The sequence below is a fragment of the Sarcophilus harrisii genome, chromosome 3 (genome assembly GCF_902635505.1).
Source record: "Sarcophilus harrisii chromosome 3, mSarHar1.11, whole genome shotgun sequence".
Taxonomy (NCBI): Eukaryota; Metazoa; Chordata; class Mammalia; order Dasyuromorphia; family Dasyuridae; genus Sarcophilus; species Sarcophilus harrisii.
In genome coordinates this window covers 56,602,918-56,615,547 of record NC_045428.1, presented here as the reverse complement: position 1 = coordinate 56,615,547, position 12,630 = coordinate 56,602,918, and the positions used below count along the sequence as shown (strand labels likewise).

At 38.2% G+C, this 12,630-nt stretch overlaps 1 protein-coding gene across 2 annotated transcripts in view; it reads right to left on the bottom strand.

Moving 5' to 3' along the window:
- DOCK10 (dedicator of cytokinesis 10) overlaps positions 1–10,946 on the bottom strand; it is a 335,847-nt gene extending 324,901 nt beyond the window's left edge. For both annotated transcript variants that reach the window (XM_031957956.1, XM_031957958.1), the window contains exon 1: positions 10,701–10,946. In XM_031957956.1, the coding sequence (XP_031813816.1) occupies positions 10,701–10,826 (126 nt within the window). In that variant the 5' untranslated portion in view covers positions 10,827–10,946. The remainder of the gene's footprint in view (positions 1–10,700) is intronic.
- Positions 10,947–12,630: the final 1,684 nt, after the last annotated feature.

The following is a 12,630-nucleotide window of genomic DNA, read 5'->3' as shown; positions in this document are numbered from 1 at the left end:
TTACAAAGGAAAGTGGTTTTTCCTCTAATGCTTCTAACTCAACCATATTTGTTAAATTTCATTAATTCTACATCATTTAATGTAGGTCAACATGTCAAGGGAAGCTAACACGCATATTTCTTTCTAGTCCACTGGCATCGATCAGGAATATGAAAAAAAAAATCAGCAGAACTTACCTAAAAAGAAATTTGTAAACATAACAAAAAAATACTGTGATCACAAAAGAATTAATGAAATAGATATAATCCTGAAACATAACCATCACAAATCTTTCATGGTTGAAAATGTATTTCTATAAAAGCAAGAAGAAATTCAAAAGGTGACTCTTCATATCTGAAAGAATTCTTCAGCAAAATTCTAACTAAACTAGTACCAATGTGGTTTCCAATCTATTGTTAGTAATGTAAGACAAATGCACTTTAAAACATCTCATATAGTGACATCTCATATAGTGCTTTAAAGCTTTGTATTTTAGTATCTCATTTGAGTCTCACAATAATTCCATGAAGTAGATAAGCCTCATACTTTAATATCTTTTAAAATAATCCTAGCTTCTGCAATTCTATTAATTATTTAACTCTGAGGCTCTTGTTAAAATGCCAATGAAGATCCTTCCATAATATTATTTTATTATTCTGTTTCTAAGGTTTGTTCCTGACAGATTGTTCCACCTTATAACTCTTGGTCACTGACAGTTTGAATCATATGCCTGTGTTCATCTTAATCCCAATTCAATCTGTCATCCTACAGTTCCTCAAACTTTGTATCCCATGCATAGCACAGTCCCTGGCATGTAGTAAGCACTTAATAAATGTTTGTTCACTGCCTGATTTAGGAAAAATACCAAGAAAGTAGCAAAGATTTGCTGTGAAAAAGATTTAAAATGGGAGAAAACTCCAAGTATTAGGAGATATAGAGGAAGGAAATGAAGAACTAAGACAGGTTAACCATTTTGAAAGGCAGCCTGCGAGTAAAGAGCACATTTTGGCAATTCGAAGGCTTGGAGATCTTTTTAAATGATGGAAAACATAACCAACTCAATGACAGATATAGCAAAACTCTACAAAAATGACACATGGGATTAGAAGTTTCTCTGTTAGTGAGAGGAGGCTTGTGAAGAGAGAAGAAAGGAAACAGAAGCAGGTCAATATTCAATATGAACTTTATATGCCTTCAAGTATTGCATGGGGAGGGAGAGACAGGAACAAGAATTTATGAAGTAACTATTCTGTGCCAGAGAATTGCTAAGTGTTTTATAAATATCAACTCATTTGATCCTAACAACATCAGGAAGTAGTGTATTATTATCCTCATTTTACATATGAGAAAACTGAGGTAGACCAAAGTTAAATGACTTGCCTGAGATCACACAGCTAATAAATGTCTAAGGTAGAGTTTGAATTCAGGGAGGTCTATTTCATCACATAGCTACATAGGAACTTTGACTCTCAGTACTACTTGAAAGTTGAGAATGCTGGGATATGGACAGAATTGGTCTCACTACAGAATCACTTAGAACATCACTCTACAAGCAGAAAGTTGGGTATTCATGAAGAAATCAAAATAGGCAGCAAAAGCCTGACTCTTACAACATCCTTAACTGTTTCTGCTAGCCTTTGAGAAATCTCAAAAATAACTCTAACCATACCTATAGAGCAACAAGAGGCAGGAAAGGATTTCCCCTCCCTTAAATAGAACCAGATGTCAACTAAGGAATAGCTCCAAACAAAGAGCATCTCACAGCATCCAGCACTTTCTGGTCATTAGGCTACTCTAACAACTAGCTTTTACCAAGTACAAGTAATGAGGCCATCAACCAATCAAAAACAATTATAAAGCACCAACTATGTGCCAGGTACTCCACTGGCCACTAGAGATACCAAGGCAAAAAATGAGTCCCTTCCCTCAAGAAGCTTACATTCCATTTGTAAAGACAACATATTTGCAATAAGCATTTATTAAGGCTTTACAATTCTGTAATCCCGTGGAGATATGAATAAAAACAAAACAACAACAACAACAAAAAACTAACAAAAACAAAAAACAACAAACAAAAAAACTAAAAAGCAAAACAAATCAAAACAAAACAAAAATTCTATGACCTTAAGGAGTTGTAATTCTAATGTAAGAAACAATCTATGGGTAAATCAGTGCCAGTAGGGTGTTCCAAAAGTTTTAGTATTATTAAAGCTTACAACTGCATTAACAATTTTGGAATAGAGAGAAGCAAGAGAAATGCAGAGTAGAATTAAGTTTGCCTTGGAGGGGAAGAACCAAAAATGGGGTGTCTCAAAAGTCTTGTAAAATTTTAAACTTATAAATCTTAAATGGATTTGATATTTTTATCCAATGTGTCACTCTTACAAAATCTTGTTGTAATTGTCATTGCACTAATGATGTTTTCCATCACTTAAAAATAATTAGGAAAACATTCCTGAACTAGGGAATTTAATCATGCTTCTTCTTTTGATTGATTGTGTGTCCTTAAGAACATCCCTAATTTGTCTGTGACTCTCCACCATAATGAGTGGTAGATTAAGGGGAACGACTTGGTACTGGGTATACTTGAAATAAACAAGTGGTAATTTGAAGAGAGAAGCACTAGCATGTTGGCAGGGCTGGAGGGAGGTCTCCTATATAAGATGGAGCTGAGATTTTGAAGGAAACTAGACATTTTAAGATATGGAAATGAAGAGGGATAGCATTTAAGGAATATGTCTGTCTGTATCTTTTCCCACTGCGGGAGGCAGAGATACACACTCACACACACAGAAAGACAGAGTCAGAAAGAGACAGAGACACACAAATTCAGAGATAGAGAAAGGTATTTAGAGACAGCTAAACAGACAGAAAGAAAGACAGATATATACATCCAGAAAAAAAAAAGGGACACAGAGAAATGGAGATAGAGACAGAAACTAAGAGACACAAAGATGCACATATACCAAGATACAGAGAGATAGAAAGAAACAAATAGAGACACACAGAGACAAAAAAAAGATACATAGAGAGACAGAAAGAGATAGAAAGAAACAGAGACTCAGAGAGACATACACACACAAAGAGAGACAGAGAAACAGGGGGAGAAACAGAGACACAGAGAAACAGACAGAAAGAGACAGAGATGGAAAGAGAGACAGAGACAGCAGAGAAACAGAGACACAAAGAGAGATAGTGACAGAGAGACAGGAACACATAGAAAGAAAGACACAAAGAGAAAGGGACCAAGACAGAAAGAGAAAGAGACAGAACCACACAGAGATGGACACACACACACACACACACACACACAGACACACACACACACGTACACATACAAAGAGACAGAGACAGACAGAAAGACAGACAGAGACACAGAGAGAGGCAGAGAGACAGAGGGACAGAAACAGAGACAGAAAGATCGAGGGTTATATATGAATCTAGTGTTGTGGAGGACACAAAAGATTATCAATCAGGTTGGCTTATTGTGGTGTTCTCTTCTTTTGTATAATATGATGGTTCTCTGTGAGAGCAGGTTTCTCCAGGAGGTTCTAGAGGCAGCCTTAGTTTCAGTTCCAAGTAATAATCACTTCAAATACAGCCAGGAGTTAAAATCCAATCTTTTATTGTCTCTTCCAAAATAGCCCGGTTAGTTTTCTTAGAGGCCTATCTCCCTCTTTGGTTCCAAGAGCTCTTGCAGCTCTCTCTGAATCTCCAGTTCTCAATCTCAATCTTAATTCTGCTCCTCCGAATCCTTTGTTCTGCCTGACTGCAGTCTTTAGCTTGTCAATCTCCCGAACTGAATTTCACTTGAACTTTCTTTGGTTCCGAGAGCTCCTGTTGCTAGTCTTTTGCCTCTGCCAGCTTCTGCCTCTAGCTCAACTCCAACTCCTGGCAATCTTCCGAACTGATTGACTGACTGACTGACTGAAGCTCTTTTTATGCTCTTTTAGAGGTGTAACTCAAAGGTTGACTCCCACTCTGAGAGTGGGATTATGGGAGGTGCAACTTTGTGAATCTCCCAAACTTGTGAAGTAATGTGTGAGCTAATGTGTGAACTGTCAAAGGTGTGAACATAATCATTGTTTCTATCAATTCTATTGACTTAACATTTTGTTTCAAGTTCTGGTTCATTATGTTCTTCTCAGAAGCAAGAAAAAAAAAAGACCAAAGCAACTGACAGTTGATAAGTGTACCTTAATGCCTAACCCTTCTTTATGTCAGCTTCAGACTTCCTCCTTTATCATTTCTTTCTTCTCACTCAAAATCTTCAAACTAACTTTTACAATCACCCCAGAAGGTCAAAACCATTATCTAGCATGAATCAACACTAACCACACCAGCCATATACCTTCACACAAATTTGTATTGACTTTCTTAATAGAACAAAGACTAATTGAATTTGTGTGAGACCTTGAGTGAGTGATTTCCACAAAAGCAAATCTACCTTCTTTGAAGAGCCTTGTTAGAAAAAAAAAGATTGTGTAAGGCTCTGACCTTCTAACAGATGGACTCTTAGTTTACATTTTGTTTTCAGCCTCTTTTGGGAACTGACATAAAACCTAGAGCTTTTGTTTTCATTTATGTCATTTTCTGTCCTTTCCCCGCCTCTTTTGAACTATTAATAACATACGACCTTGAGAAATTTCTAATTTTGGGAACTCCTCTTCAGTATTTTGAAAATAAATTTTTATTGATGTTTTTTGTTTCTCATATCACTCTAGTTATTCTAAAAATCTCTCCCCCCTCCCAGAAAGTCATCCCCTTCAGTATTTTTTTTTAAATCTCTACTTCCCTTACCTAATAAAATATCCCTGTCCATTTGGGTGTTTTCATTGCGCATGTGTTTCTTGCTTCTCAGACAAGATGTTACAAAATACTGTAACAAATAAAACTTCTTTTATAGAGGCTTTAGAAAATGGCATATCCAATTTTGTTCACATCTGTGTATATATATATGTGTATGTGTTTGTATACATAATACATTCACATGCATACATATTAGTGTATATGTATATATATATGTGTGTATATATACATACATACACACTTTTATATATGCACATATATATGTTTTATATTGATGTCCTATAAGTCTTTGATGTTCAGTTTTAAGGCATTAAAACACATGTTTTCCTGTGTGAAAATGTAATCTATGATGTATGACATATAATATATTGTATAATTACATATGTTATGTAATGTGTATCACAATAACATGTCATATCCTATATGTAATATGCACACATAAAATATGCAGTGTATAATATGTATCACATAATTTTTCAGGACTATGTAATTTATGATATATGTGATATACTTTAAAAGGTACACAGTGCTATGATATGTTATATCAGTTATTACTTGTACATGACATGTTATATAGAATATCAGAGATGATATATATGATATATACTGCATCATATGCTATATAATATAACATATATAAGCTTTATTATTTTAAAACTAAATAACAAAGATTTATGGACCACTCTATATCACAAATGATGCATATATATAACACATTATAAATGATGTCACATATATTGTATACCACATGTAATATGTACAATAAATATGCCCACATCAAATATACATAATGGCATAATGTGCATATTTATGCACATAAATCTACTTCTATCATCTAAATCTATCACTCTATCATCTGTCCATCTATTTATCTAGCCATATCTATCTATCTATCTATCTATCTATCTATCTTTCTATCTATCCATCCACTGATCTACCCAGAACTTGGACAAAATTGCCAAGTTTGATTTTGATAGCATCCCTTTGCTATTCTCTCTCCTTTGCTCTGCCTGGACTCTTAATAACTGCCTCTACCCACCAACACACACACACACACACACACACACACACACTTCAGACTGCCTCCAATTCTCCCATTCAATTTCCCACCCCCTTCCTAGATCTGCCTTCCCTGGAAGAGTTCTTTCAAATCAGAGATTTGGATATAGCATATTGAACTGTCATCTAGTTGTACCCCAAGGAGCAAACAAGTGATTTCCTTGTTGTCACAATATATAATAAGCAAAAGAGTTGAGACTGGAACCTCAGTCTTTAGCCCTCAAATCCTCCCAAACTATTTCTGATTTTCCCTTGTATTAAAGCAGTGACTATAGAATGAAAGAATCAAGACTTGAGTTGAAATCCTGGCTTTTCTATCTGTATTACCTGTACATGTAAGTCACTTAACTTTCTGAAGCTTCAATTTCACCATCTATCAAATTAAGAGGTTGGACTAGGTGACTGCTTAGGTCCTTTGCAGTTCTAAATCTATGACCCTATTATCCTTTCCTGGAATGGTAATAACAACAAAACAGGATCTGACTAAACTGATTCATACTAAAGCAGAATGACTCAGAGCCTTAATCTATCCAAAGATATTTGCATTTTTAAAAAAGGATCTTTTTAACCAAAATAAATTCCTAATTTGTGGACTTTTAGGCTTTGAGAGTGAAATGAGGAATTTCAACCAGTGGGGGTTCTTTCTGCCAAGACCTTAAATCATGCTACACAGGGCAATTACCTACTCTGTCTCTGAATAAAGCCAAACAGTATATAAATTCAATCAGAATAATATAAACCCGGGGGATATCACTTAAGAAAACATTTCTAATTATTTCAGAACTTTTGTACATTTAGGTACATTGTAAACATAAGAACAACAAAAAAGAGTGGGCTTGGGTTTCTTAGTGAGAAGGTTACATATTATGGAACACTCCACAGTCTGGAAAATTTTAAAAGGTGCTAGTGGTGCACATCAGATTTTTGAAAATGAGCTTATTCTTTGTCAGGGAAATAAGTATCTTTGAGAGCTGCTTAGCTTAGCTCTGGCAGTCCTGTAGGACATTACAAAAGAAAAAATAACTAGCTAGAATTTCTATAGCTATAGTCTACAAAGTTGTTTAAATGGGTTATCTCATTTGATTCTCAGACTAACTCTGTGAGGTAAGTAGTATTGTTATACAGATTTTACATATGAGGAAACTGAGGCAGAGAGAGTAAAGGACTTGAATGGTTGCATAGTCAATAAGTATCTAAAGCAAGATTCAAACTCCAGTTTTCCTCATTCTAAGTCTAAGCCTTCTCTTCTTCCTCTATTTCTTAGGCGACAAACTCCACAATCCTATCTTTTTTTTTTTTTTTTTTTGCTTTCCTTCAAAGCCTTCATGTTACTATCTTCGCCATCTAAGGTTCTATCAATGCTCAATTAAAGTTATCTTTTCTGAAACTCAGTCTCAAGGTATTACTGAAAGAAATAACCTGAGAAAATAAAAGAGTTATAGCAGCATAGGGCTTTGACCTAAGTGTATTTTACTAGTGGACTCCAAGGCATGTCTTCATCATACTACCAAACTAATGGGTGATTCTAATAATTGAAATTTCATATTTGAGGAAAGAAAGACCATTTTTTTCTGCTTCTCTAATGTCTTCTTAGTTGATGAGGCCTCTATTCTTTATACCAGGGATTGCCTCTTTTACCTAATTCTGGTTTTTTTATAATCATTAAATCATTGAGAACTCTAAACAGAAAGTTTCATGAGGACTGGGATCATTCTCAACTAAACTTTGAATCACTCCCAGTACCCAGCACCATGCTTTTTAAACTTTGGTACATAAGCAATGTTTGCTACTGGATTGAATTACAAGTAGAAAAAAAGAGAAACTATAAAGTATAAGTGTGTAAAGTTTCCAAGTTGGATCCGCACAGTCTGTCTCCTAGGCAGAAATGCAAAATTTGACCTTGGAACTCATTTGTCTGGTGCCTGGTGCCACTGAGGTCATAAGCACAAGTCCTGGAAGTTATAAACTCCTGAAGTAAATAATAGAGAAGAGCAGACCCTTTGAGCAATATCTCATGTTTCACCAGAAAAAAAAAAGGAAATATGTTTAGAGAAGATGGAGTAGCCTAATTTAAACACACATAAAGGAGGCAATGTGAGATAGGGTTGAAAATGTTAAATTAGAGACAGAATGCAGAAGACTTTGAAAGCTTAGTCAATTAAGAAATTCAGATTTCATTCAGTAGAGATAGAAAGCTGTAGAAGAGCTTAGAGCAGGATAGTAACATGACCAAAATATAGCCCAGAAAACAAAGCCCCCAAAAGATCTTGCCCAAAGTTTCACAGTAGCAATTAAAGAAATCAAGACTCACAACCAGCTCTAGAGCAGTGTTCTTACCACTTGATGGAAATGCATAGCTCATTTCTCTTTGCTGTAGTTTTTGTTTTGGTTTGGCTTTGGTTTTTGGGTTTTGGTTTTTGGCCAAAGCTACACCTATCTGGATGCGTAAAAACATATGAAATATATTGGCAAAGTTTAGGGCAGGAGTGTTGGCCAGGGTGCTGAAGTAAGGAAAAGGAATTAGGAACATGACTGACTAGTTTTTCTTCTACTCTTCTGCCCCTCCTTTAATATTACTTTTAGATATTCTCTCCTAGAGATTATAAATAAGTGCCAGATTTTGACTTGTAAGAACCCTTAGAGAACATTCAGTCTAATTCCTCATTTTAGAAATAAGAAGACAGAAGCCTAGAATAGCACAGTAATTTTCTTAAAGACACTCAGAAAATGGCAGAGACTGGATTTGAAACTAGTTCCTCTGACTCAAAATCCAGCTCTCTTTCCAATGTACCATGCTGTTCTTCTGTATCTGCCCGTTCAATCCTCTCTCTTTCCTTACCCTACTGATCTTAAATCATTTTGATAGGATAATACAGAATCTCAAATTTTTTATTTTTGAGGGGGGGAAGGAAGGAATGAAGTATATTGAATGTGTGCTGCTGGGAAAAATGCTCATGGGATTCTAGGAAATCCTCCGCTGGTATGAAATTAAATATGTTGTATATAAAATATTTTATACATATAAGTTTAATGTAATTTATAATGATACATATACAATAGTTTTATATTAAATAATAACATATATAAATAATAAATACACAGATATATACTACTATGTTGGCCTATGCACAATATTCAAAACAAAAAAAATTAAAACTTAAATAATAATATCGGTGGGATATCAAGCAGTACTTTCACTATTACAATTAATGAGTCATTATAATCTCTTAACTACAGAATGAAAGAATGACTTCTAGTTGCAAAATTTTGTGATTTTTATTTAAGAAGAAAAAAAGGAAAAACAAGTTGGAAACCAGAGAGAAATTGAAATTAAATCAGATATAAAACTATCACTGAATACCATCACAAGCATTGAGGATCAACACAGGCAAGAAATTTTTTTGGGGGGGTTCTTTACTTACTTTACTCAACCCAACTTTTCTTACTATCTTATTCTTGTACCCAAGGGATAATTCTATTTTTCTTTTCCTACAATTCATTTTTTTTTTTCACTGAAATGTGCATCTAATATCAAGGCCACGTGCCGTTCCTTGACACAAGGAGTGTGTGATAAACAGTTGAATCACTTCTGGTTAACTGCAGAATTGCAGCCATAGCAATTCAAGCAGAGAACCCTCCCCCCCCCCCCTTGCTGCCAATTTTTGTTCTAATCCAAATGCCCACCACCCACTTTGGAGAAGTGGTGCCAGCTCAGTTTCCTCCCCCCTGCCAGATAATTGGCTTCCCTTCTGTTCAACTTTGTGACCTCCAGCTTTAGAGAAAACTTCTGGCTCTGGGAAACTGGCCCAGGGAGATCTTGGCCTCATTCACTCTGGTGAATGGCAAAGAGTAACACTTTATTTGACACTTAAAAAGAAGCCATTTAATTCCTACTGATATTTCCTGTCATATTTAAAAAGAAAAACAAAATGAGCAACCAAGAGAGTCTGGCTGAAGGAGAAGCTGGCCAAAAGCACTGAATCTGAACTGGTCTGGCCTAGCATGTCCTTCTTGGTAAGCTTTAAGCTTGCTTCCCCGATCATTTCCCTTCTTTTCCCACAAAGATTTTGCTGCCACTTCTATAAGAGCCCTCCTGGAACTCGGCACATGCATACAAAGCTACGGTGGCTCATTTCAGATAGCTGGCCTGAGCCCCTGGCTACTCTCTCAAGGGATTTTCCTGGGAAATCACCCAGCACTTAGAGGGGCATTTCAATAAGGAAGTAACTGGAAAATTCTGGGGGATGGGAGCAGAGTTCTAGAACATAAAATCTAGTAGAAACCACATGAGACTCTGTGACTCCCCCTCCCTTTTCCTTGCCTGTCACTTTTTCTCGGGGTGTCACATAGTCTTTCTTCATACAAATGTAGAGATAACGATGAATGAATTAATTTCGGGACGTCTTGGATTTTGTCCCGAAACCAGGACAGTTGTTCCAGGCACCTGGCCAGCTGTGGGAACAGAGGCTAGCGAAGGACTCCCCAAAGCGAGGTAAAGCAGCCCGGCTTTGGGATTCCCTTGGAGCCCCCAGATCCTCTCTAAGGAATCTGAGGTTCCTTGACAGTCCTTCTCCTGGAGGCGCACATTCCCGGATCTGTCAGTACTGGGTACTCTTTTCAGAGAAGGGAAGGTTGGGAAGCCCCCCTGAGTCAGAGGAACGCGCAAGACCCCCCAGACCCCTTCCCTTGGGGGTAGGAGGCGCGCGGGAAGCAGCAGCCGAAGAGGCGCGCACACCCCCACACTCCCACATTCCCTCCGCCCCACCCCACCCCCAGCAGACTCCCTGGCAGGCTCACGCACCAGCGCGCACTCTCCCGCGCCCGGCGCCCAGAGTCCGATACCCCACACTTACCCGCTGCTGGTGCTGCCGGCTGCTGACAGCCGCGGCGGCGGCCGAAGCAGCGCTGTGCCTCAGCTCGGCCGCCCCGCCGGGTCTCAGTAGGCTGCGCGTGAACCTGCGGGTTCGCTCTCCGGCCATCTAGCCAGTCCGAGCGCCCGCGCCTTGGGCACCGCTGGAGCGCGCAGCTGGAGAGGAGGCGACCGCGCCTCCCGCCCGGCCGAGCCTCTCGACCCACCCGCCTTTCAGGAAGCGGAACTCGGAGCGTTTCCCCCCCCTTCTCCCTCGCTCAACTATCTAGAGGCGGTTTTTTTTTTCCCTCTCCCTCTAGCTCCCCCACCCCACCCCACCTCCTCCCTGGCTGCAGCCGCCGCCGCCGCCCCCGCTTGTACAGCTTCTGCGCCACTTTCCAAACTCCCCGTTGTTCTTTCTGTCATCCCCGTCCCACTCTCTGGGCTTCTTCGGGTCGTCTCTGCGGTAGCACCTCTGGCACAGCGCTTTCCGTGCCCGAGGCTGTCCCGCAATGCCACCCGTGCGCACCCTCCAGCTGCCTGACTTACGTGGGTGGGAGAACGGCGTGGGGAGAAAACCTGGGGCAGGGGGACCTAACGTCCACCTGCATTTCCAGGTAACTGTCCTGAGAGAAGGCACAAGGACGGCTGCTTTTGCCTCCATTTCTTACCCAGTCTTTGACTGTCCGATGTGGGCAAAGTCCTCAATCATTTGGCTGGTCTGGTCTATTTCTTTTGGATTTCACACTCATTCAGATCTTGGTTGGTTCCAAATAGGGGTCATGAGCTACAGATAGGTCTCTGTAAGCAGTGGGGTCGAACGCACTGGTTTCCAATGTCGGTAGAGTAAGTTACTTTATCCCTCTTTTAAATATATTTGTTAGTGTATCTCCCACTCTTTCAGTGACTTTTTTTTTTTTTAAAGCTTTTTATATACAAAACATATGCATGGGTAATTTTTCAACACTGACCCTTGCAAAAACTTGTTTCAACTTTTCCCCTCCTTCCTTCCACCCCTTCCTCAAGATGGCAGGTAGTCCCATACATGTTAAATATGTTAAAGTATGTGTTAAATACAATATATGTATACATATTTATACAGTTATCTTGTTGCACAAGTCTTTCCAGTAACTCTTAACTTTAATACAGTCTGGAACGTTTTAGGTAAATTAATATAAGAATTGCCATATAGGGCCAGATGTGTTGTCTATCAAAATCAGAGCTGGTTGGAATACACTCCAGAGAAGATTTGTACAAAAGTACAAAAGTACAAAAAGTAAGGTTCTCAAAAAGATCTACTGTTATCTCTACTAGACTTGAAATCAAGAAAAATGGGTTCTAATCTCAGCTTAAAAACTTATTCAATGTGTGATTAGGAGCAAGAGCCTCAGGTTTCTCAAAGAATTTAATGATACTTGCAGCTAACCTATATCAGAGTTTTGGAAAAGTGTTAAATGTTTGCCACTGACTTTCTATTACTCCTTTATGCATCTAGATATTCCTCAATGATATTCTATTGTTATCCTATATCTATATGCTGTCCTATCCTTTATCCTATATCTGAATATAAGTGAAACTCCTACTAGTTCTCTCTCAAACCACTAACACTACTCCACACTTTTTACTTTGGTGTATGGCATTACTTTCCATCACCCATTTTACAACATTAGCGTTCCATCCCTCCTCCTCAATCCCAAAATACTCACTGATCAAGATTTTATTTAATCTTCACAATCTTCTCTATTTAATTTTTTCTCCAAGCCCTTGTCATTTCTCTCCTGTATTGTTACAATGATTTCCTAACAGTCCTTCATCCTCCTAGTTTCTTTCTTAAACAAAGTATCCTCTGGAAAGCTTCCAAAATAATCTTCCTAAAAATTGATACCTTATGTGGTTCCTATAGTCAGGGAGAGTTTTAAGACTAAGTGGCTGTA